Source organism: Loxodonta africana, chromosome 11 (genome assembly GCF_030014295.1).
Source record: "Loxodonta africana isolate mLoxAfr1 chromosome 11, mLoxAfr1.hap2, whole genome shotgun sequence".
Lineage (NCBI taxonomy): Eukaryota > Metazoa > Chordata > Mammalia > Proboscidea > Elephantidae > Loxodonta > Loxodonta africana.
Genome location: NC_087352.1, coordinates 14,303,722 through 14,329,443, shown reverse-complemented (window position 1 = coordinate 14,329,443; position 25,722 = coordinate 14,303,722). Strand labels below are relative to the sequence as shown.

General features: G+C 44.9%; 1 protein-coding gene across 5 annotated transcripts in view; it reads right to left on the bottom strand.

The window, feature by feature from the left end:
* The window catches only part of SAE1 (SUMO1 activating enzyme subunit 1), an 85,359-nt gene that overhangs the window by 12,178 nt on the left and 47,459 nt on the right, over window positions 1-25,722 (bottom strand). For 2 of the 5 annotated variants that reach the window (XM_064293886.1, XM_064293888.1), the window contains 2 exons: window positions 5,491-5,635; window positions 1,797-2,049 (listed from right to left, as the gene is read on the bottom strand). In XM_064293886.1, coding sequence (XP_064149956.1) covers window positions 1,812-2,049; window positions 5,491-5,635 — 383 coding nt within the window. In that variant the 3' untranslated portion in view covers window positions 1,797-1,811. Of the gene's footprint in view, window positions 1-1,796; window positions 2,050-5,490; window positions 5,636-12,132; window positions 25,720-25,722 lie in introns of those variants that run through there. The other 3 variants (XM_064293887.1, XM_003406724.4, XM_064293889.1) reach the window with 2 other exon arrangements.

Here is a 25,722-nt window from a genome sequence, read left to right as displayed (position 1 = left end):
GAATGTGGAGAAATCAGAACCCCCATACATTGTTGGTGGGATTATAAGTGTTACAGACACTTTGGAAAACAGTTTCGCAACTCCTCAAAATGTTAAACATAGAGTTGTCACATGATCCAGCAATTCTAGGCACATACACCCAAGAGAGACAAAAACTTTTCACACAAAAACATGTTAATGTTTTCAATGGTTTCAGCTAAGGTTGCCAAAAGTGTAAACAACTCAAATGTCCTTCATCTGGTGGGGATAAACTATGGTATATTCATATAATACAATACTACTCAGTAATAAAAAGAAACAAGTTACTGATTCATAAAGCAGTATGAATGAAGCTCAAATGCTAAACAGAAGCCAGGCTGACAAGGTTATACACCATATGATTCCACTTACATGCCATTATGGAAAAGGCAGAACTACAGGAATAAAGAACAAGTCTGTGGTGGTGAGTGAGGAGGGCAGATGACTATAATAAGGCAACAGGATAGAATTTTTAGGGGCGAGGAAGCTCTTACATATCTTGATTGTGGTGGTGGTTATACAATTCTATGCCTTTATCAAAATTCACAGAACTAAACATAACAACTAAAAAAAAGCCAAAGACAACAACCAAAAAAACCAACAAACACAACTACACAAGAAAAAAAATAAATTTTACTGTATGGAGAGACCAGTCCCTGGAGAAGGACATCATGCTTGTAGAGGGTCAGAAAAAAAGAGGAAGATCCTCAATGAGATGGACTGATGCAGTGGCTGCAACAACGGACTCAAGCATAACAACGATTGTTGGGATGGTGAAGGACCAGGCAGTATTTCCCTCTGTTGTACACAGGGTCGCTATGAGTTGGAACACCAGGAGGGAAAAAGAATTAATTGCACTGAACATAAATTAAAAAATAAAAATCAAGAGAAAAGAAACACACACAAGAAACAAAACAATCCAAAATGTGGGATATTCTACAAGACAACCAGCCTACTAAACTTTTTAAAACAAAAAACAAAAAAATTATTCTAGGTCAAATTATTCTAGGTCAGGGGTTAGAAAATCTTCTCTGTCAAGAACCAGATAGCACTTATTTTTGGCTTTCCGGGCCATATAGTCTCTCTGTTCTGACTATTCAAACTCTGCTGTTACAGCACGAAAATAGTCACAGATAATATGTAAATGAGTGGGTGCCCCAATAAAACTGTCTTGATAAAAATAGGTGGTGGGCTGGAGCTTCAGATTAAAAGTGATACAAGGGCCAGATGTAACAGATAAACCTGGATGCATTCGGAAATATCATGTCATCCTGATCCCCCTTCCCAAAACAAAAAACAAAACGTTAACAATGACCAAATCTAGCTGAATGGCATGTGGTACTCACTCTAGTATGACGCTTTCAAGTTTTTGTCTATGACTGAAATTTTTCATAATAAATATCATTTTAAATCCCTGCGTAACACTGCACTGCCCTACAGAATTAGCTCTTCAATGCTGTTTTTCCCTCTTATAAACTGCCTCCTAAAAAGGGTGCATCTTTTTTCAATCACCCTTGAGTATTTAAAAAATCTACAAAGGACTTTGCTGATTTTACATATGCTATGACAGAAAATGCCTGAAAAGATGTAACACTAAATAAAATGGTTGCTCGTTTTTTTTCTGCAAGTTTCTATCCTCATCCCTGAGTTTTTTTTCTGCAGTATCTGATTTCTCCATAACAAACAGGTGTATTATTTATGTACTTTAAAAAATACTAAGTTATGTTAAATATACAAATTATGAATGTTCTTAAGTGTTTATAATAGTGAAAAACTATAAACAACTTAAATATCTACATGGTTAAATAACCACATATCGGTGACATTATGAAGCATAAGCAAAGATATACCAAAAACCAAACCTGGTGCCATTGAGTTGACTCCAACCCACAGCAACACTTTAAGTCAGGGTTTTCAAGGCTGTAAATCTTTATGGAAGCTGGCTGCCACATCTTTCTCCCACAGAGTGGCTGGCGGGTTAGAACCTTTTGGTTAGCAGCTGAGCTCTTAACCACTGCACCACCGAGGCTCCTTAAGCAAAGATATAGATTTATATTTATTGACACAAACAAGTTCATGCCATGCTGGAAACAGAAAGCTATCAAAGAATACGGGGTAGTCTCACTCCATTTTGATATTTAAAAAGAGGGAAAAAAAAAACCCTAAGAACATATGTACATAGAAAAGTTTCTGAGACTGGAGTCCGAAATGCCAGCAGCAGCTACTTCTGGATGGTGGGGTTCTGGGCGAGTCTTTTCTTCCCTTTCACTTTTTGGTAACGGGCACCTGATACTTTCAAAATCAGAAAAGCAATGAAGCTCTTGGAAGTGCGAGTCACTGACATAATAGGCAGTACGGCACGAGCAGACCCAGACAATGAAGGGAACAGAGGCTTGTGCACAGCTCTCTCCTCAGAGGCGGTGACAGCAATTTGTGAGGGGCGCTCAGCTGCCAGGCAGCACCCCGCGCCCATCTCAGGCCAGTTCGTTGCATGCCCAAACAGACCTCAAGAGGTGGCCGAACATCTCTTACTTAAAGGGCGCTAGAGTGTGACCGCCTGAGCACACAGGACCTACACTCGGGGAAGCAGTGTCTGCAAAGAGGGGGCGGGAAGGAAAACATTTTGGACAGCAAACCAGCCAGTGGCTTGTTAGGCTGTGGCTTCCCCTTCTGGGAAGCGAGGCCTCCGCTCCACTCACCGGCAGAAGCAGAGCCAGGCCGTTCATCACTCTAAGTGCCCAAATTAGTCACTCGGCTGCACACTCACGGCCCGGAGCCCGACACTGGGGAAGCTTTGAGGCTGCAGCCACGCTGAGCCTGCTTGGCCTGTTGGAACTGAAGCCCTGGGTGACCTAGTCCTCCACCTGCTGGGAAGCTCAGGGACGCAGGACTTGCATGTCACGTATGGGGAGTCTCCCCCTCAGCCAGCCGAGAGGGATCACAGCCAAGCCTGCACTGCCATTAGTCCCGCTCACAAGCTGCCAACTTCCAAAAGCACCTTGTCGACTGCGCCTACTTTTAGGCAAAGGCTTTCTGGTCCAGGGCTCTGTGAGTGGTTCAAAGGCCCCGGCCGGTCCTAAATCAGTGGAGGTGGCTAGTCTCTAAATGAGGTTCCCAAGCAGAAATGAAGAAAATGGGAAAGAAGGGAATCTGATCAATGTTACTACTGGGGGAAAAAAAAACACAAACCAAGTCAGTGTATTGCTACCAGAGATTAGCAGTGCAAGGAGACTTGGGTAGGATCGTGGCTAGCCACTTATTAAAATGTGGGGCCAGTGACTGTATTTTTCTGACCCTCAATTTCTTCATTTAGAAAAATGGAAAATAATAACATATTTCGGGGCTTATTGTGGTAATTAATGTGGCTGTGTATGTAAAGAAGAGAAAGCCTTCAATATGCGGGGCTATTATTTGCTCTAGAACCTTGGGTGGTCGCTTAGCTTCTCTAAGCTTTGGTTTCCTCACCTGTAAAATGGGTTGTTGTGAGGACTAAGAGAGACCATGTATGTAAAGCAATGACCACAACGCTTAGTGCACAATAAATGCTCAATGAATTGTAGCCATCGATATTACACTGCTATCCATAAGGGTTTTTTTTCTTTCAGAAGTAGATTGACAGGTCCTTCTTTCTGGTCTTAGTCTGGAAGGTCCACCTCATATGCATGTGACAACTGGACAATGAATAAGGAAGACCAAAGAAAAATTCATGCCTTTGAATTATGGTGTTGGAGGGGAATATTGAATATACCACGAGTTACCAGAAGACTGAACAAATCTGTCTTGGAGTAAGTACAGCCAGAAAACTTCTTAGAAGGGAGGATGGAGAGACTTCATCTCACGTACTTTGGACATGTTACCAGGAGGGACCAGTCTCTGGCGAAGGACATCATGCATGGTAAGGTACAAGGTCAGTGAAAAACAGGAGATGGACTGACACAGTGGCTGCAACAATGGGCTCAAGCATAACAATGACTGTGAGGATGGTGGAGGACAAAGTAGTGTTTCATTCTCTTGTACATGGAGTCACTATGAGTTGGAACTGACTTGATGGCACCTAACAACAGCAACACCACTGTTATTACAGCTACAGCCTTGAAGCAGAGTTTAGGAAGTTCCCAAAGGTACGTAAAGAGGACTGGAGTGAGCGGAGGCTCCCAGTGTTGTTCTGAAGGGGTTTGGGACCTGGTCACCACCTGAACCTCTCCAACTGAAATCCTGAACCAGTTTCCACACTGACAGTATGCTGGCAGTATAAACTGATGAGCCACATATGGAGGGCAAAGTGGCAATATCCCTCTAATGACAAATCTCCCCCCTCGGGCCTGTTGTTGTTAGGTGCCATCGAGTTGATTCCTACTCACGGTGACCCTATGCACAACAGAATGGAACACTGTCCGGTCCTGAGCCATCCTTATAATCGTTGTTATGCTTGAGCTCATTGGTGCAGCCACTGTGTCAGTCCACTTTGTTGAGGGTCTTCCTCTTTTCCACTGACCCTGTACTCTGCCAAGCATGATGTCCTTCTCCAGGGACTGATCCCTCCTGACAACATGGCCAAAGTATGCAAGACGCGGCCTCGACACCCTTGCTTCTAAGGAGCATTCTGGTTGTACTTCTTCCAAGACGGATTTGTTCGTTCTTTTGGCAGTCCATGGTATATTCAATATTCTTCGCCAACACCGCAATTCAAAGCTGTCAATTCTTCTTCGGTCTTCCTTATTCATTGTCCAGCTTTCACATGCATATGATGTGACTGAAAACACCATGGCTTGGGTCAGGTTCACCTTAGTCTTCAAGGTGACATTTTTGCTCTTCAACACTTTAAAAAGAGGTCCTTTGCGGCAGGTTTACCCCTTGCCTGGCAACCCCTTTTTCATCATCTGTCCTGCAGACATACCTGCATGTATACAAAACGACACACACACACACATACACACACCTGCATGTATACGAAATGGCACACACACACACACACACACACGAACACACCTGCATGTATACGAAACAACACAAACACACAGTTTTATACTCCAACAGGATGTAACAACAAACCCGGGACACAACTGAGCCACCATACATTACACAATACATTACACTTCAGGTGACCCACATGCTGGAACCCTAAAGAGCTATAGAAGAGAGAGAGGAGGCTGTACTGATCTGGAAAAATCCTAAAAGGTCATGGAAAGCAAAAAAAGGAAGGTGCAGAACAGTGTCAACAGATTTATGTTGCTTTGAATTTTGAACCATGTGAATATAAAACACTTATTTTAAAAATCAGAACCTGTAGCTGTTTTTGGTATGCTGTTACACCAACGGACAGCCAGAGGCCTATGGGAGCTGGCAGAATGCAGCAAGAAGGGTTCTCCACAGGGGTCTGGGTCTTAACAAAGCATCTCCCCAAACTGAGTCAGATACTGAAAACAGACATTTGTCTCTCCAGGCTAAGCTGCGATTGACACTGAGACCAACCTGACAAAGTCCTCAGGAAGCAGGTCAGGGCTCACGCCCAGGGAGTCGAGCACATCATTTCGAATCTGGAGCAGCGACTCGGAATCTTCGCCATAGGTCTCGGAACCAGGGTCTCTTCCTTTATCTGTGCGGAACTTCAGAAGCACTGGGAAAGGGCCGAAGAAGGCAGGTTATAAAGCAAGTCTTTTCATAACAATGCTTACAGATGCTGAGAACTTAAAATTGTTTCATTCTATAGGAAGTGGTACGTTAAGTAAAATGTGGGACACATGAGAAGTAATACACTTCATTTACTCAACAAATATAGTCAGGCAATCAAATAACTACAAAAATGACTAAAATTACTGCTAGGAGCTGTGACCACCTAACAGGTAATCTGACATCATCTGCAGGGTGGCGTCAGAGAAGGCTTCCTCTGATGAAGCAACCACCGATGGAGTGTGTGTGTGTGAGTGTGAGTTTGTTGAGTGTATGTGAGGGTGAGTTTGTGTGAGAGAGCACGAGTATGTGTGTGGGTATGAGTACGTATGTGTATGCATTCGTGTATGTCTATAAATTTGTGTGTGCATGTGTGAGTAAATTTGTGTTTCTGTGAGAGTGTGAATGTGGATGTGTGTGTGTGTGTGTGTGTGTGTATGCAAGTATGAGCATGTGTGTGTTTGTGAGTTTGTGTGCGCTGGGGGGTGGACTTCTAGGAGAGGGGAAAGGCATGTTTATGACCCAGGAGAGAGGTCAGGAGCAAGAGGCATACATTCTCGGCACCAGTTCAAAGGGCTGCTTCTGCCAGAAAGGCCAGCCAAGTGCTCAGATTCATCAGACAGGTGGGTCATTACAAAAGAAACCTCCCTTCATACAAAAGCTGTGCTCTGACCTCCAGAAATGGATCTCTGATTTTTATTTTGAACCAGAGGAAAGGTTCAGATGCTGGCTGGGAGTCAGACCTACTGTGGAGAGAGATCGTAACGAGGCTAGAACTCTGACCTCAAAATAGCTACAGGCAGGTGCAGGATGCAGTTTGTCACTGACAGTGCACCTTACCCGTGAGGGTACCTACGCCCACATGTTCCCCAAGGCAGGGAACAGCCACCTTGGGCTGTCTCTAAAGCCAGTACTGCCACCGTCTCACACTACTGGAGGTTTAGATACAGCAATCGGCAACAGCTTCAAGGTCCAACCCCCAGGCACTTACAGGATACTATGGGACAGCACTTCATAACTTAACAGTTGCAAAGTACTTTCACTTAAGGCTCAAGTATTTGCTAACAGAGAAAATTAACATATTCATCAAATTATACTAACAGTAAAGGGGCTTCTCCCTAAAAACTAAGGTGGAATGAAAACTGACACAAATGCCGCGAGGCTCTTTAAAAATGCAAGTCATTCCAGACTAAAGCATCCAAATCCTCCTTTTTTTTTTTTAAAAAAAAAAAAAAAAAAAGACTCAGATCATTTGGAGATGGGTAGCCAAGGTTGAGAACCACTCTCCAAGGAGCACAAATTTACTCACTCTACCCACACAATAGCACCTACTATGTGTCAGGCAGACCCAGGGACTAGAGGTACAATGGTGAGTGAGCAAGGGTGTCCTGGTCTGCATGGATGTTCCCAGTGGGGAACCTGAACAAGAGGACAGGAGACTGAGGAGCCACAGCAGGCAGCTCCCTGAAGCCTGAGAGAAGTTCCTAAATGGATTAGAAAGAAGCATTCCAAGAAGATCCCAAACCTCAGGGGCCCAGGTAAAGGAACACACAACCATGCTTCTTTGCCTTCTACTGAAGGAGCCCTGGTGGCACAGTGGTTAAAGTGTTCGGCTGCTAACCAAAAGGTTGGCAGTTTCAACCCACCAGTCACTCTGCAGGAGAAAGATGTGGCAGTCTGCTTCTGTAACGATTTATAGCCTTGGAAACCCTGTGGGGCGGTTCTGCTCTGTCCTGTAGTGTTGCTTGGAGTCGGAATTGACTCTGCAGCAATGGGTTCGATTTCTGTTTTCTATGCTTTTCCTGGTTCCATTGTCTGAGACAGGCCCCTACTCTATTTTGGTGGCAGCCTTCACTTGCCCCGTATAGGGCTCTACACATGGGAATTAAAAAAAAAAAAAAAAGGCTTCCAAACACCTGTTTTGAATACTATTTGCTGTCTGGAAATGTCATTTTTCTCTTTTTCAAGAATACAGCTCCTGGAACCCTCAAATCTACCTGTCCAGTTGGCAGACAACTCAGAGCCCATGTCAACCTGTGCAGGCTGACCGGGTGGCCAGCACCCAAGCTGGAACTTCTAACTCTGCACATGTGTTGCAGAATTCCAATTTGCAATAAATAAATAAATAAAATCAAGTAAGCATCTGGGGGTCCAAACCATACCAAACCCATTGCTGTCCAGTCAATTCTGACTTACAGTGACCCCACAGGGCAGAGCAGAACCGCCCCATAGGGCTTCCAAGGTTGTAACTTCACAGAAGCAGACGCCACAGCTTTCTCCCGTGTTCGACACAGCAGCAGTCGAACCGCTGACCTTTCAGTTAGCAGCCAAGCATTTAATTACCAGTGCTCCCCTTCACTTGGGAGTAGTAGGGTGGAGAAAAGGCCACAGAAGCAGCAGTTAATCCCTGTTTGGATCATACTTCTTTTCCAAAAATGTTCTGTGAAGACAAAGCAATCGAAATTGGCTAGAGCAGAGGACACTCCGGTAGACTGCAGTCAACACCGATGGCTATTCTTGTCACTCACTCCTCAGAGGACATGACAACAGGCAATGACAAGCACAGGCTGCTTGTGCTTCACACAATCCACGGTCCAGTGGCTTAGTGGTCGCCATGTGGAAACTGAGTCAGGCTGCTTGATTTTGAGCCACCGTGTGGGGGACAGCACCAGGGGCCTACGCTGGCTGCGATACCAGCCACTGGCAGCATCCTGTGTGATCCTCTCCTTTCTGTCTCTCTTGGAAGGAAACACCAACTGTAGTAAGAGGCTGAGAAGAGAGGGTATTTGTTCAGCTCTCACCACAAAGCCTTTCATCTTTAGGTTAGAAAATACAGTTTCTTGTGCAAAGCCCAGACCTAACACTATGATAATGGTCCTAATAGCAGACAGTACCCACTATATATGCCAGTCAGCGTTCTAACCATGTGACGTGCATCAGTGCTCATTCCATCTTAGTTGGTGGGTAGGTACTATGACTCTCCCTATTTTATAGATGAGGGGACTGAAGTTCAGCTGTTAAGGAAATTGTAATAAGGAGTAGAGCAAAAATGTAAACCCAGCTCTGGCTTTAGAAGTTGTGCTTCTGAACCACCATGGACTCCAGGAGGAACGGCAAGGCAGTGCTGGAGTGCAGCACCGAGGCGATCAAGTGGTCTGGCTCCTGCTCCCCATCTCAGGACAACCCCCACGTGACTACATTTTCTGAGATGCATTTTCCAGATGGGCCCTATTCTATCTCCTCTGCCCATTGACATGAGGCTACCAGTTCAGTGGGTGAGAAAAGTGGAGGCAGAGGCCACATAAAGCCTGGCCTATCATCCTTCCGTGTAGAAACAGCCTCATCTTAGAAAGAAACACAACTGAGTGATCAGGAGGCGAGTAGGCCACCAGCCTGCTGTGTCCCTGGGCCCTGCCGACTCCTGGGGCAGGCTGCCTGGACGAGGGCCGGCAGGCTGGCACCGTCCAGATACCTCACTGACCACATCTGAAGTCTTCTCGGGGCCTCCGGGAAGGAGGCCAGGCTGGCCGGCCACTTATTTGCAGCAAAGCAAACAGAAGCAGTATTTTCACTCTTTTTCTAATGTCAGCACTCCAGCTCAGGGGCAGAGGGGGCGGGAAGAAGCCCATGTTCTAGACAGGCAGCGGCCTCAGAACTGACCCCAGCCCCTGACAACTTTGTGCTTATTAAATTCTGCTCTTTGTTCTGCCTGCTGCCCCTCCCAAATAGCCAGACACGCACAGATCAGTGTTGACTCTGCAGTTCTGTCGAGCACCTCCCCACCAGTTGACGGACCATTCTGTTCAGATCAAACACTGTCAGGGATAAAGCACTGCAAAGCCAAAAGATGACTCATCACATCGTATCAAAACACTGCACAAAATTAGAGTTCCAAACCTGATTAACTGTATCTGAACCTTTTAATTAACTCAGGTTTCTGAAGTCCAGGGGGACTGACATTCATCACCGACGATGCTAGGTTAGGCAAGGCCTCGGCTTCTGTTCAGCACATGCCCATGTAACGGAAAAGGCAAACTCTGCAGAGGAGAAACGAGGCACCCTTTCATGTATCGGAAAGAAAAACTGTGTAGATGTGAATAAACTACTACCTTTGAGAGAAAGAAAATGTGAACACTTGTGGAATTCAGATCAGATTAGTGCTGTTGTTGTAGTTTGGAAAGCAGTATTATTAATCATCATTTCTTTTGATAAATTTCTTACTGCATTTAAATATTGTAATTATATTGAGCATAATCACTCAGGCCATCAAAAGACCCCAATTATTTTCATAAAAAGAAAATGAAGCCAATGATGCAAATCAGCCCTAATTCAACTGTTGTCCCCTAGAATGGTTCAGTTCAGTTGAGGAAGAAAAAGCCAAATCTATATAAAACCTCACTCACTTGACTGACACTCAAAAGCTTTCCTGTGCCAGACACCCTTGCCCTAGCCTCTCTGGGCCTGCTCAACCTAAAGGGGACCCTTTCTCCCCAAGCTGGCTCATTCATGGAGACTCATCACCCCTAGAAAGGAAAAGAAATCTGCTCTACTCCTGGGTTCTGTAAAACTTTCCTTGCAGGAAAACCAAAAGTATAGCTATCCTCTAGGACAACACCCTGTTTTTCTAAGGCAAAGCTCTGGGCCTGGCATTTGCTCAATTTCTGATAAATACCTACTAAGCAATGACTTTATGCCCAGCCCTCTGCCGGGCAGTGGGGAGCCAAGTGGCCACTCTGCCCTCCACCAGCATTTAGCAAGGGACACAAGCACTATACATGAGACAACAGGCTGTGCTAACTAGAAAAGGTGCTGAGAGTGCTATGGGACACTTCTCTAAATGGGGTGGGATGGGCGGTCTCATCAAGTCACCAGGCTCTGCATCATGGGCAGAGCCCCCTCAGTCTTCACTGTCCCCAGCCACCAGGACATGTGACTGTCACCATGTTCTGGGCCCTCAGCATGTTCAGCTGCTGCTCTTTTGGGCCTCCTGCCCCTTCTCAGCCTGGAGAGCTTCTAAACTGACGGGCTACAGAGCTCTGGAGCCCAACTGCCTGGGCTGGAATCCCTATTTTTCCACTTACTGCGTCCTTGGCCTAGTGACAGTGTCCCTGCACCTCACCTGTAAAATGGGAATCATCATGGCACTTACCTTCTGGGGTTGTTTTCAGGGTTAAAGGAGCTAATTCATGTAAAACACCTAACGCAGCACCTGGCTCAATAACTAACAGTATTCCAGAGCTGACACTGTCCTTGTGCCATCTCACAGGCAGCCCCCACGCCCCCCGAGAGAAGCGACATGCTTTTCTGGTGGTCTCTGTGCCCCAGCACCTCAGGCTGACGACCGACATGCCCCACTGACCTGGGTTGCCACCATTCCCCTGCAGCTTGGGGAAGACACCGCCTCTGCTCTAAACCAGCTCCCTGATGTTCTCTCGGCTCCTTGCTCTTTCCTTTCCTGGCTCTTACTCTCAAGCTTGTTACTTTATATTCATTTGTGCAATTAATTCATACAAGGATTGATCCGTCTCTTCTACTCAATGATTGTGCTCCATTAGACAGAGACCAGATCTCTCTGCTCATCACTATCTATTTAACACCCAGTGCAGTGAGTGTCCCATGGCAAAAAAAGAAAAAAACTCACTGCCATCAAGTTGATTCTGACTCATAGCAACCCCAAGAGACGGACAAGAACTGCCCCATAGGGCTTCCTAGGCCGTAAACTATATAGAATCAGACTGCCACATCTTTTTTCTGCGGAGAGGCTGGGGGGTTCAAACCACCAACCTCTTGGTTAGCAGCCGATAGCTTAATCACTGGCCACCAGGGCTCCTTTGTCCCATGGTAGCCACTGAAAAAATTCTGCTGCACGGGGAGCCTCAATGTTTTGTGAACAAAAGGAAGCAGCCACACGTGAGGAAGGAGGGCTCAGGGTAAAGTGATCCAGCAAGGTCCTCAGAAATCCAACACACCAGACCTACTCTTTCACTAAGTGAATTGAATATGGCTTCCAAGATAGCCAGGATGGATCTGTTTCTTACTGAGTATTTACAAACATGTCAGATGTGGAATACTCAGGCAGGAAAAAAAAAAAAAAGATATCAGACACACCACATCTGCCCTCAAGGGGAGAATAAGGTACAAGCCCAGCAGCTCTCAATGTATCTGAGGGGCAGGATGTAGAATGGCCCACAGGTGAGAAATGCAAAGGTGGGACATAATGCTTGCCATTCTTGGCACTGGGTCACCTGCTCTGGTCCACATTACTCCCCTTCGTTTCTCTCTCTGAGTTTTCTTCTTTAACCCAGAAACCTAAAGGTAGAAGTGTGTATGTATGCACACAGCCACTCCACAAACACTTCCTGAGCACCTGTTCCCCACCCCCCCCACCTCCCCCCCCCCGCCGGCTGAGCAGTACTGGGGTCCTATATGTAACCCAGACATCCCAGGCCCCCACCTCCCCTGAGGAGGCCACCATCAGCAGAGGGCACACTCATTAGCTCCTGTCTGTCACCACAGTCACATGATACTTTGATCTCTTTCTCCAGAGAACCTCATCTCCTGAGAGGCCCCCTCTGAAGGCTTACTCTGAAATGCCCCTTTCTGAGCTCAAAGTCCTGGCCACCCCTTCGTCTCTCCAAAGAAACCTAGCCTGTGACCTCACCACATTACTGGCTCAAAAAAGGGCAAGGAAGATGACTCTTGCTATTTACATCTCACTCTCTTCTGAAAAGCATTTGCGGCGGCCAGATGAAAGTTGTTGATGGGGAAAAGGAGAGTACTATTTCTCAGAAGTGACCCTGAAACTACATGCCGTTTTTTGCCTATCAAATTAAAGAACGAGATTACTCAACACAAGCAAAAAGGCTGGGGGACAGACACTCTCACACAGCTGGGGAGAGCGGCAACTCTCATCAACAATGTGGAAACGTGGCACTGAGGAGTTTTAAACAGGTCGTGCTCCTTGACTATTATAAAGAAGCTTTCACAAGGAAACCAAACTGTGCAAAAACATTCACTGCAGTGTGCTTTACGCCACAGAAAATTTGGCCATAATCTCACATCTAATCGTAGCATGGTTACATAAAACATGATACAGACAGAATGAAATATACAGCTATTAAAATTATGTTCAAGTAGTTTCTATTCATATTTATTCACTTTTTTTTTTTTTTGCTATACTTAAGGTAGAAAAAAAAAGAAATAAGGAGCTCTGCTATGTAAAAATAAACATAAAACACAGTGGCGTAGGTACAGGTGTTACCATGCCCACTTGAGAGGAGAGAGCCCAAGGCGTTAGGAGAGAGAGTCTCAGGGTTACAACATCACACTGGGCTCTAAAGCCGCCAGGCCTAGCTTTCATGTGGTACTGTTTCCCTAGGAACAGAGACAAGATAAGAAGATATGCTAATTAAAAAAAATCCACTTCAAATGGATTTCCAGCACCCTGCCCCAGAGCCTGCCAGTTTAGAATAATGTAAGCCAGCCATTCAGACTTTGGTCCCAGCCAAACATTCTATTCTTCTCCTAAAAAACGTCAAGTGGTGCCTGAGTTTGAGGCTCCCCTTGCAAATGGAACATTCTAACCAGTACAGAAAAGCTGTAATTTACAAAACGAAGGGGATCAGAAAAAAAAAAAAAAAACTAAAATGCAGAGGCAAATGATAATAAAGGAGGACAATGATCAAGTCCCCCAGCTCATCCCTGTCTGCTCTGCCTGACACCCCAACAGAGCCCTCCACAGCACGACCCACCTGCCAGTCACAAGCAGCAGGGAGAGGGGGTTGTTCTCCACCCAGCACTTGAGCGGCACATGACCTTCACTCTGGGCATCTGCTGCTTTCTGCCAACCACTCTGCCGAGGGAAGATGGCACAGGACGTTCCCGTGACTGCTGTCTGACAGGCAGAGAAAAGATGTGAGGCTTTCAACAAGAATCGCAGCTGGGCCCCGGGGCCCGCGAGCAGCTCGTGCACAGGCTAACCCGGGAGTGGGGGCGACATGGGGCTGCAGAGAAAGAAACTAACTGGCCATAGCAAGGCAGGTTGCTGACAATGCTGCCCATTATTACAGTCTGGTCCCGGTGGGCCTCAGTTTCCCACTTGCAAGAGTGAAATATGAAAATGTCACGGGACTCCTGTGAAGTTAAGATAAAATAAGGGACATGGTGATATGAATAAGCTAACAGTTCAAGTCGGCCTTAGGCCTTTCAGAGCCTCAGCATCAGGGCGGCTTAAGATGAGAGGCTCTGGGGATGCCTGTCTCGGTCCGAGTTCCGACTCTAACCACACTAGGTTTGAGGACCCTGGACAAACGGCTTGGCCTCTCTAAGGCTCAATTTCCTTGTGTGAAGATGGGATAATGGTTAGACCTGCTCTCATGAGAGTGTTTTGAAGATTTAACATGATCATGGTGCATGTGAAGTACTGAAGCAACAGCTACTAATGCACAATCTTACCTCAACCCTACGTGCCAGACCTAGCCCTAGGCCTACTTTTCAGATTAAGGAGGAGCAGGTATTAGCCAGAGCCTGCTCTCTCCCTGGAAACCCTGGTGGCGTAGTGGTTAAGTGCTATGGCTGCTAACCAAGAGGTCGGCAGTTCAAATCCACCAGGTGCTCCCTGGAAACTCTATGGGGCAGTTCTACTCTGTCCTATAGGGTCGCTATGAGTCGGAATTGACCCAACAGCAGTGGGTTTGGTTTGGCTCTCTCCCTGGGTTCTACTCCTGGTAGCTATAAAGCCTGGGTCTACCTGAGCTGTGACTTGGGTCCCTCCTGCCCTTCCCCTCACCTCTTCTCTGCATGGCTGTGTCTTCTCCCTTTCTGAATGACTGTGGTCTCTGCGTTCTCCATCACTGATAAAGCAGTGGCATTAAAACAAAACAAAAGCAAAAAGCAAAAAAAAAAAAAAACCACTGCTTTTTTTCTTTCTCCCTACCAATTATTTTTAAACTTCTGTGGTCATGAAAGCAGCAAATCAACAAGTACTCAGCTGCTACCCTCTTATCAGAACCCGTTTCCCCGTGGCTGTCTCCTCCTTGGCAGTGCTTGTCATTGCTGGACACCAGAACAGCCGGGCCATCTTATGCCCAAGCAGCCAGGGCTGCCCCCCGCCTGGTCTGCAAAAGTTACAAGTTCTAAAATTAAATTCCTTCTGAGGAGAGCTGACCACGAAATTAAGCTGGGGTTTAGAGACACAGCCATTTAAATATCATGTAACAGGGAGGCTGGAGGTATGGCAGGGGTGGGTTTAAGACACGAGGAATCAAGGATAACAAAGTTCTTGAAAGCCTTCTGTAACAGTAAAAAAGTAAAAACAGCCCAAGTGCCTCAACACGGGATCACTTGGAGATGAAGAAGTATTAGGTACATTTCCAAAAAAGGTTCTGGAATGTTATGCAAGCAACAGTATTTTCTTCTGAGGTATGTGAACGTTTTACTAAGAGGATGTCTTACTTTTTATCATGAGAAAAAGGAGAAAACTAACCATTTCTAAGGCTCTCCTACACATGACCAGTGGGAGTGAGGGGTTACTGTCATTCCCCCATTCCATGTGAGATAGCATGAGAAGTGAGAAAGGACCTGTCTCAGGCCCAGAAGCCAGAATATATCTGCCAGAGCTGGGATCTAAACTTTTCTTCTGAATCCAAATTTGGAGACTTCAGAGTTTTGAGCTTGGGTGACTGAGAAGGTTCTACTGGCAAGAGAAAGTAGACATGAACTCCAAACTTGTTTGGCTTATTATGAACCAAAAACAATCAGCTATCTTAACAAAGACCACTCATTTCCCCAAAGAGGGTCTGACCCCACCAGCTCCTAGCAGATATCAGCTGCTGGGTGGTTATTAACCAACTCTTAGTCCCTGGACAAGCACTGTCCAGGAAGCAAGAAGCACTGTCGGATCCTTTGGATGGTTTAGGCACAGTCCTGCAGCCAAGTCTGGGGCTTAGAGGTGCTTCTGCTGTCTTGTGGCAGAGTGCAGAAAAGGTCAAAGGCCAACAATGCAAATCAGCACTGATCTAGACAGCTTCACATGAACCTAAAATAAATTAATGATGCCACAGGTTAAGAATTGGTCAGATTCTCCAAACTTGGGACAGGTAGTCTGAGGAATCGACCAATCCACATTTACGACGCCCCCGGTCTGTGTCAGGCTGTGCTGTAAAATCAAAAGAGGAGGCAGCTGTGGCCTTTGCCCTCGATTTAGCTCTGTTGTCCAGAGGGTGTTATGGGATTACAAAGGAAGGAAACTTAAGCCAGATATGGGAGTTAGTTTCCAAGAGGTACCATCAGAGCTGAGCAGAGAATGGGGAGACCTGAAGCAAGCAGGAACATGTGTAGAAACGAGGATGATACCATGTGGTGACAGAGGTCTGGGGGACAGCAAGTAGTTCAATAGGGCATTGAGTATAGTATTTCAAATGAGTCCTGGTGGTTGAGTGGGCAAGCACTTGGCTACTAACTGAAAGGTCAGCAGTTCGAACCCATCAGCCACCCCATGGGAGACAGATGTGACAGTCTGCTTCCATAATGATCGCAGCCTTGGAAACCCTATGGGGCAGTTCTACTCTGTCCTATATGGTTGCTATGAGTTGAAACTGACTTGACAGCAATGGTTTTGGATTTTTGTTTGTCTGTAGGGTTTGAGGAGTGCAGAGTGCACTGGAAAGGAGAAAGAGGTCAGCAGACCTAGGTCTGGGGTGCCAATCCAGGAGGTCTGAATTGTCTCCTTAAGGCAGAAGCAAATCATGGATGAGTTTTAAGCATGTTGGGCTTTGGTGTTTAGACAGACTCAGTCTGGTGACCCGTGAGGATCAGAGACCAGGAGGAGATCAGAAGGCAGATCTTGGAGGCTGGTACAGAGGTTAGGCCCCTGATGAAGGCTGAAGTTGGGAGGCAGCCCTATGGGAAAATTCTCTCTACCATGTGAACATGAGGGAGAACAGGAAGCGTCTAAAATGAACTCAGCTCCATTCCCTAGAGAGCCACTTAGAGTGTCTGTCTCAGGCTCCACGTAAAAGGAGCTGCCAGTCAAGTTCTTTGAATGGGCTGAATCAAAACTAACAGCTCAACTCAGAACACTGATTTCAATGACTCATTCTGAGCCTGAGTGTACATCTGCACAAAAACAGAGCCAGCCAGGCAGTACGTAGGCACCTCACCTCTAATCCTCCCCTCCCACTAACCGCGAGGCTCAGCAAGATGAAGGGACTCACTTGAGGCCACGGGGCTGGCTAAAGGGTACATTGGGAATCCATCCCAGGTTTGTCCCCAAGTGCCTTCCCAGACACCATCCTTAATCCCAGAGCTCTAGACTAAAGTTGAAGGTTTGTTTGCAGTTAGCACCCTACATTATTTATATGCAAATACACCCCCCTACACTCTGCTCAACACCACTGCTTGGCAGAGGAAATTCTTTCTGTGGAGCAAGTGTCCGCACTGGAGCCCACGGCAGCCTTGCTCAGGATGGTCCAGAGTTGGTAGTGCAGTAGTGGTCTTAGCACTTCCACTTGATTAAGAGTAGCTGCGCTGCTCACTCATGAGGTGTGGTAGTTCTCGCACAGAGTGGGGTTCCAGGCGCCTTTACAAATCTGGGAGAACCAAATCAAATGCTCCCTCCCAGATACACACATGTAATTGCAGATTAAGGAGCCCTTGTGGTACAATGGTTAAAGGTTGGCAGTTCAAACCCACACAGCAGCTTCTTGAGAAAAAGACCTAGCGGTCTACTCTGATAAGGATTACAGTCAAGAAAACCCTAGGGCAGTTCTGCTGTCACATTAGGTCACTATGAATTGGAATCAACTTGACGGCACCCAATAACAACAATATCAGATTAAGAACCCCCGTTCTCTGATCTGAAAAGATGATGATATACTGTTAAATGAGTCTGTCCTATGGGCTGCTCTTGGATCTGAGCTCTTTACAGAGATTGTCTACTCACCAATATCTGGAATTTCCCAGGTAATGAGGTGGGCTTTTTTTTTCTTTTCTATTTTCAACTATATCTTTACATAATTATAGACTTCTAGAAGGAAAATTTGCAAAAACTGCACACAAAATTCCTGCATAACTTCACCTAAATTCTCCACGTGTTAACATTCTATCACATTTGTTCTTATATTTCCTTATATACATAGTGTCGCTATGAGTTGAAATCGACTCGACGGCAACAAGTGTGGTTTTTTTGGTAGCTATATTACACATTTTTTCCCTGAATGATTTGAAATCAAGCTGCCCCTAAAAACCGTGGGCACTCTCTTACATAACCACAAAATTATGAAATTAACACTGCTAGAGTACTGCTGTCTAATCTACAGAACTCTCTCAAATTTTACCAATTGTTCCATTAATGTTCTTTACAACAAAAGGAGAAAAAAAAAATGTCCTATTCTAGGATCCAGTCCAGGATTCTATTTAGTTACCAAGTCTCTTTATTCTCCTTTAAACTGGAATAGCTCCTCAGTCCTTCACGACATTTGCGAAGACTGTTGTTGTTATTGGCTTATGCGGAGTCGATTCTGACTCATAGCGACTCCATGTGACAGAGTAGAACTGTCTCACAGGGTTTTCTTTGCTGCCATCTTTACAGAAGTGGATCCCTGGGTCTTTCCTCTTGGAGACACTGGGGGAGTCTAAACTGTCAACCTTTCAAGTTAGCAGCCAAGTGTTTAAACCTTGCATCACCAGGGTTCCCTTTGTGGCCACTACAGACCATTTATCATATAGAATGGTCCTCAGTTTGCGTTTGTCTGTCATTTTCCACCGTTAGACTCAGGTTTTGCACTCTGGGCAGGAAGTGATATTGTATACCTACCTCTGGAAGGCACGATGTCTATATGTCTCGTTCCTAAGATGCTAACTTTGCTCTGCTGATTGAGGTACTACCTGCTGAGGTTCTCCAATGTTTCTCTTTATAACTAATTAAAAAGCATCTTGTGGAGAGCGACTTTGAGACTACATAACTATTCTGGTTCTCAGCGAACTTCCCCCAACAGTTTTAGCATACATTGATGATTCTTGCCTGAAACAATTTTTAGTAACATGGTGATAGCCAAACAAAGGGCGGCTTGAGAAGACAAAGTAAAGTATTATAATGACATGTGCAAAGAGCTGGAGATAGAAAACCAAAAGGGAAGAACACACTTGGCATTTCTCAAGCTGAAGGAACTGAAGAAAAAAATTCAAGCCTCCAGTTGCAACAGTGAAGGATTCTATGGGGAAAATATTAAACAACGCAGGAAGCATCAAAAGAAGATGGAAGGAATACAGTCATTATACCGAAAATAACTGGTTGATGTTCAACCGTTTCAAGAGGCAGCATATGATGAGGAATCTACAGTACTGAAGGAAGCAGTCCAAGCTGCACTGAAGGCACTGGCAAAACACAAGGCTCCAAGAATTGATGGAATATCAATTGAGGTGTTTCAACAAACGAATGCAGCACTGGAGGTGCTCACTCGTCTATGCCAAGAAACATGGAAGACAGCTTCCTGGCCAACTGACTGGAAGAGATCCATATTTATGCCTATTCCCAAGAAATTTAGGTGATCCAACCAAATGCAGAAATTATAGAACAGTATCATTAATATCAAACAGAAGCAAAATTTTCCTGAAGATCGTTCAAAAACGGCTGCAGCAGTATATCGACAGGGAACTGCCAGAAATTCAGGCCAGTTTCAGAAGAGGACACAGAACCAGGGATATCATTGCTGATGGCAGATGGATCCTGGCTGAAAGCAGAGAATACCAGAAGGATGTTTACCTGTGTTTTATTGACTATGCAAAGGCATTCGACTGTGTGGATCATAACAAATTATGGATAACATTACAAAGAATGGGAATTCCAGAACACTTGTGTTCATGAGGAACCTTTACATAGATCAAGAGGCAGGTGTTTGGACAGAACAAGGGGATACTGATTGGTTTAAAGTCAAGAAAGGTGTGTGTCAGGGTTATATCCTTTCACCGTATCTATTCAGTCTGTACACCGAGCAAATAGTCTGAGAAGCTGGACGACGTGAAGAATGGGGCATCAGTGTTGGAGGAAGACTCATTAACAACCTGCGTTATAAAGATGACACAACCTTGTTTGCTGAAAGTGAAAAGGACTTGAAGCACTTACTGATCAAGATCAAAGACCACAGCCTTCAGTATGAATTATACCTCAAAATAAAGAAAAAAAAAATCCTCACAACCGGACCAATGAGCGACATCATGATAAGCAGAGAAAAGACTGAAGTTGTCAAAGATTTCATTTTACTCGGATCCACAATCAACAGCCATGGAAGCAGCAGTCAAGAAATCAAATGACACATTGCATTGGGGAAATCTGCTGCAAAGGACCTCTTTAAAGTGTTGAAAAGCGAAGATGTCACCTTGAAGACTAAGGTGAGCCTACCCAAGCCATGGTATTTTCAGCTGTATCATATGCACGTGAAAGCTGGACAATGAATAAAGAAGACCGAAGAACTGACGCCTTTGAATTGTGCTATTGGCGATGAATATTGAATATACCATGGACTACCAAAAGAAAGAACAAACCTGTCTTGGAAGAAGTACAATCAGAATGCTCCTTAGAAGCAAGGACGGCGAGACTGCGTCTTGCATACTTTGGCCATGTTGTCAGGAGGGATCAGTCCCTGGAGAAGGACATCATGCTTGGCAGAGTACAGGGTCAGCGGAAAAGAGGAAGACCCTCAACAAGGTGGATTGACACAGTGGCTGCAATAATGAGCTTAAGCTTAACAATGATTGTAAGGATGGCGCAGGGCCGGGCAGCGTTTTGTTCTGTTGTGCATTAGGTCACTATGAGTCGGAAGCAACTCAACAGCACCTAACAACAACAACAACAGCCAAGGAGCGATTAAAAAAAAAAAATCTCCATCATTTCATCCACATTTATTGGTTGTTACTTTTGTACTCTACCACGAAAAGGAACTTCCTCTCTCCCCCATTTATGAACTCATTCACTTACTTACCAGTATGGACTTACAGGCTTTTACTCCACAGGCTGTAATCTATTACTATCATTATTTATTTTGACCCTCCAATTGTCCCACGTTTGACCAGTGGGAGCCTTCAAGCTGGCTCCTCTCATCTCTTGACAAGCCCCATCATTCTTGGAACACTTCCTTACTTTCTGGTATAGCAAGATGTTCCAAGCACACCTGTAATTTTCCTACTCCAGCCCTGGAATCAGCCATGTTTCCAAGAAGCCCTAGTTCCTCTGAGTGGAAGAAGGTATTAGCAATCAAGATCTGAGCATCAGGTATGTTCACAGCGACTGGGGTATCTTTGTTTTAGGCCCCTTGAACAAACAGAGCTGGGAAATACATATATACAATTTTGAACACACACACATCTATTTCTGTATCTATATACAAAAAGACACAAGGTCATGCTGATAACATCAATTCCAATCTAATACCACAGGGTTCCTTCTAGCATTTCCCACCTTCTACACTTATGGTGTTGTGTGCCCATGGAGCTGATTCTGAATTACAGCAGCCCTATAGGATGGAGTAGAACTACCCCATATGGTTTCCTGCGCTGTAAATTTTTACAGGAGCAGATCACAAAGTCTTTTCTCCCATGGAGCTGCTGGTGGGTTCAAACCGACAACCTTTTGGTTAGCAGGGAGTGCTAAACCACTGCACCACCACAGCTTCTTTCCAAATTCATAGGAACTCTTCTTTATGATAATAAGAAAACTTGGCTTTCATTATCCACAATATATTTTACCTATTCAATCCTACAATAAACAGTAAATTAAAAGAAAAATGCAGAAATTACTGAACAATATCACTAATATCACACACAACTAAAACCTTTCTGAAGATAATTCAAAAAAGGGTTACAGCAGTACACCAACAGGAAACTGCCAGAAATTCAAGTCAGATTCAGAAGTGGACATGGAACGAGAGATACCACTGCTGATGTCAGGTGGATCTTGACTGAAAGCAGAGAATACCGGGAAGATGTTTACTCGTGTTTTATCGACTATGCAAAGGCATTTAACTGTGTGGATCATAACAAATTATGGGTAACACTGCGAAGAATGGGAATTCCAGAACACTTAATTGTGCTCATGAGGAACCTATACTTAGACCAAGAGGCAGTCGTTCAAACAGGACCAGGGGATATCGCAGGGTTTAAAGTCAGGAAAGGTGTGCATCAGGGTTGTATCCTTCCACCATACTTATTCAATCTCTATGCTGAGCAAATAATCCGAGAAGCTGGACTATATGAAGAACAGGGCATCAGGATTGGTGGGAGATTCATTAACAACCTGCGATATGCAGATAACACAACCTTGCCTCATGAAAGTGAAGAGGACTTGAAGCACTTTCTGATGAAGATCAAAGACTACAGCCTTCGGTATGGATCACACCTCAACATAAAGAAAACAAAAATCCTCACAGCTGGAGCAATAAGCAACATCGTAATAAACGAAGACTGAAATTGTCAAGGATTTCGTTTTACTTGGACCCACAATCAACATCACTGGAAGCAGCAGTCAAGAAATCAAAGACACATTGCATTGGGTAAATCTGCTGCAAAAGATCTCTTTAAGGTGTTGAAAAGCAAAGGTGTCATTTTAAGGTCCTGACCCAAGTCATGGTGTTTTCAGTTGCCTCATATGCATGTGAAAGCTGGACAATGAGTAAGGAAGACCAAAGGAAGAATACTGAATATACCATGGACTGCCAGAAAAACAAATAAATCTGCCTTGGAAGAAGTACAGCCAGAATGCTCATTAGAAGCAAGGATGAAGAGATTTTATCTCATACTTTGGACATGTTATCAGGAAGGACCAGCCCCTAATGAAGGATATCACGCTTGGTAAAGCAGAGGGTCAGCAAAAAAGAGGAAGACCCTCAACAATGGGGACTGACGCAGTGGCTGCAACAATGGGCTCAAACACAGCCAACGGCTGTGAGGATGGTGCAGTTCCGGGCAGCGTTTCGCTCTGTTGTACACAGGGTTTCACTATAAGTCGGAATCGACTCGACAGCACCTAACAACAACAACAGTTTCAGAATTACTAACTCATACCACTCTGAAAAACAAACCTACTAACTAGAATTCAATATTTGCTTATGGTTCTTTTTCTCTTTAGTTTGAGGGTATATAGTCAAAATACTATGCTCAAGACCTACTTCAGTTACTTCCTTTTTTTCCTGCCTCAGAATAGTTATGTTATTCATTTAAAATAAAAACATTTATGTACTGAACATTCTGATGAAAGATTCTACAGAAGAACGGTCATCAAAGGGAGGGGGCAATTCAGGACAGAGTTCCAAATTCACACGGAATCCAGGCTTTCTGGAGACACAGGGGATGGATGAACCCCTGAAGCTGTTGTCCTGAGATACCTTAAACCAAAAATATCCCCTGAAGTCTTCTCAAAACCAAGTTGTTTAGCTAAACTAGTAAAAAATATCTGCCTTGAGCATTACGCTCTTTTAAGAGCTAGCTATATATGGAATAAAAGTGACAACAGCAACTTGAAAGATTAGAGAGGAACTTTAGGGGACAATGAATTTTTGTGAATGGCAGAACAGCAGCTCCGAAAAAAGGAGGGAGAGAATGGTTGCACAAGTCGGAGAATGTAATCAATGTGCCTGAAATGTACATGTAGAAATGGTTGAACTGGTTTATGTTTTACTGTCTATATTCTCAACAACAACGATAAAATAAAGATAAACCACTCACGAGTAAATCCATGCTTTGATCCAGGATATAGATTCCCCTTCTCCTATGGCAATGGTTCCCCTCACACTGGCTGATTCTTCAGACACTAGCCCTCTACCCCTAGTTCTTCTGATTTGGTAAATCTGAGCTAGGATCCGAACCCTGAGAAACCCTATACCCATTGCCACTGAGTCGATTCCTACTCACTGCAGCCTTATGGGATACAGAAGTGCACCATAGGGTTTCCAAGGAGCAGCTGGTGAATTCAAACCGCTGACCTTTTCATTAGCAACCAAGCTCTTAACCACTGCTCCACTAGGGCTTGAACTAGGACCAGGGATCAGTATTTTCCAAATGTTCCCTGGTGGGTTCTGAGATTCTATCAGTTGGGGAACTACTAGCTGACCAGAATAAAAGCCAAACCCTTTGCCCCAAAGAGCAAGGCCCTGGAGATCCATCTCTGGCTGGTTCCTGCGCTCTTGCCCCCTGGGGCATGGTTTCTGCACCCCTGGTCTCTGGTCTGCTGCTTCTTTGCCTGAATCACCCTTGCCTTGCTTCTCCCCGGCAAAGCCCTGTCTACTCTGAAATCCAACTCAAAGGCTTCACAAATCCCCAAAGGCAGCCAGGCCTTCAGTCCTCTCGGCTCCCGTAACAGTTTGCTTCTGATTATTATGAAATAATTCAAATACATTTAAAAATAGAAAGAACACCACCACACCACAGCGTTTTCCATAACCCTCTGTTACAGCTCTGCTCACGATGAAGTAGTTACTTGTGTCTGACTTTTCCATTGGCAAGGAGACTTGTTCTTACTCATCTGACGGTTCCCAGGCATGGGATCTGGCACATGGCAGGTGCTCCAAAATGTCTGCGCTAAGATTATTCTCTGCTTTAATCTGTGGCTCAAGAATGGCCTGAGTACTTTTCCACAGCTCATCAGAACAGGGGCTGAGAAAGTTAAGATTGCCAAGGATCCTCTGATAAGCAATTCTCATCTTGAGATGAAGTCCATTTCTTCCTGCTCTGGGCTAAACCTGCGTGTTATTGTTCACGCTAGTAAATGAATGCTGTTTCCATGCTAGACCTGATATTTTTAGCACTCTTGTTATGATAAACTCATAGTAACCTCAAAAGGAACAAATCAAAGTCAACTTTTTGCCACAGGAAACCAGCTCACGCTTCATGTTTTGCAACATGCCATGGGAGAATAATATAAAGATGAGACCTTTTGCTCACAGATGGCGAGGCCAACTCTCAAGATAGTGGAAAAATGCAGCAGGAAGCTTCAGTCTGGCCACTCTCATATTAAGTGAACTGGAAAAACACTCAACACCCCAACAAGGCAAACACACGCACGCTGACGGCAGGGCAGCTGCTTCCCTGGAGGCTCCAATTGTGAATGGGGCAGTCAGAATCGTTTCTATGTGAATGGCAGACCAGGGCAGGGAGACACTGGAATCAAAAGTCTGCTGGGTGCCCAGGATGCAGGCAAGAAGACCCTGCATGGACACCACTGGAGCCAATGACCAAGCAAGTAATACCCAGTAATCCATACCAAAAATATTTATTCATTGAGGACCTACGACGTGATCCATTAGGCAACAGTGAAACCTAGTCGGTTTCTTTGTGAGTTGTTCTGGGGCCACAGGTAAGCATCACAGCCAAGCGCCCTGTTGCTGCTGTTCTTAGGTGCCGTCCAGCTGGTTCCAACTCATAGAGACCCCAGGTACAACAGAATGAAACACTGCCCAGTCCTGTGCCATTCCCAAGATCCTTGTTACGCTTGAGCCCATTGTTGCAGCCACTTTGTCAATCCATCTCATTGAGGGTCTTTTTTGGCGACTGCCTACTTTACCAAGCATGATATCCTTCTCAGGGACTGGTCCCTCCTGATAACATGCCCAAAATATTGAGACATAGTCTCGCTACCCTTGCTTCTGAGGAGCATTCTGGTTGTACTTCTTCTTACACAGATTTGTTTGTTCTTTTAGCAGTCCATGGTATATTTGATACTCTTTGTCAACACTGTTAATTCAAAGGCATCAATTCTTCTTTAGTCTTCCTTATTTCACTGTCCAGCTTTCGAATGTACATGATGTGACTGAGAACACCATGGCTGGGGTCAGGAGCACTTTAGTTCTCAGAGTACTCACCAGGAATTCCAAAGGCATCACCGGGTGCCTTAGTCACACTCCTAGAAAGGTTCTTTGTAATAAATTCCAAACACTGGGAAAAAACTGGAAACAACTTAAATGTCTTTCAAGCTTGAAGTGGTCATATATCATGGTGCGTTAAAAAAAATACATCATGCCGCCATCAAGATGAATGCTCCAACAGCTT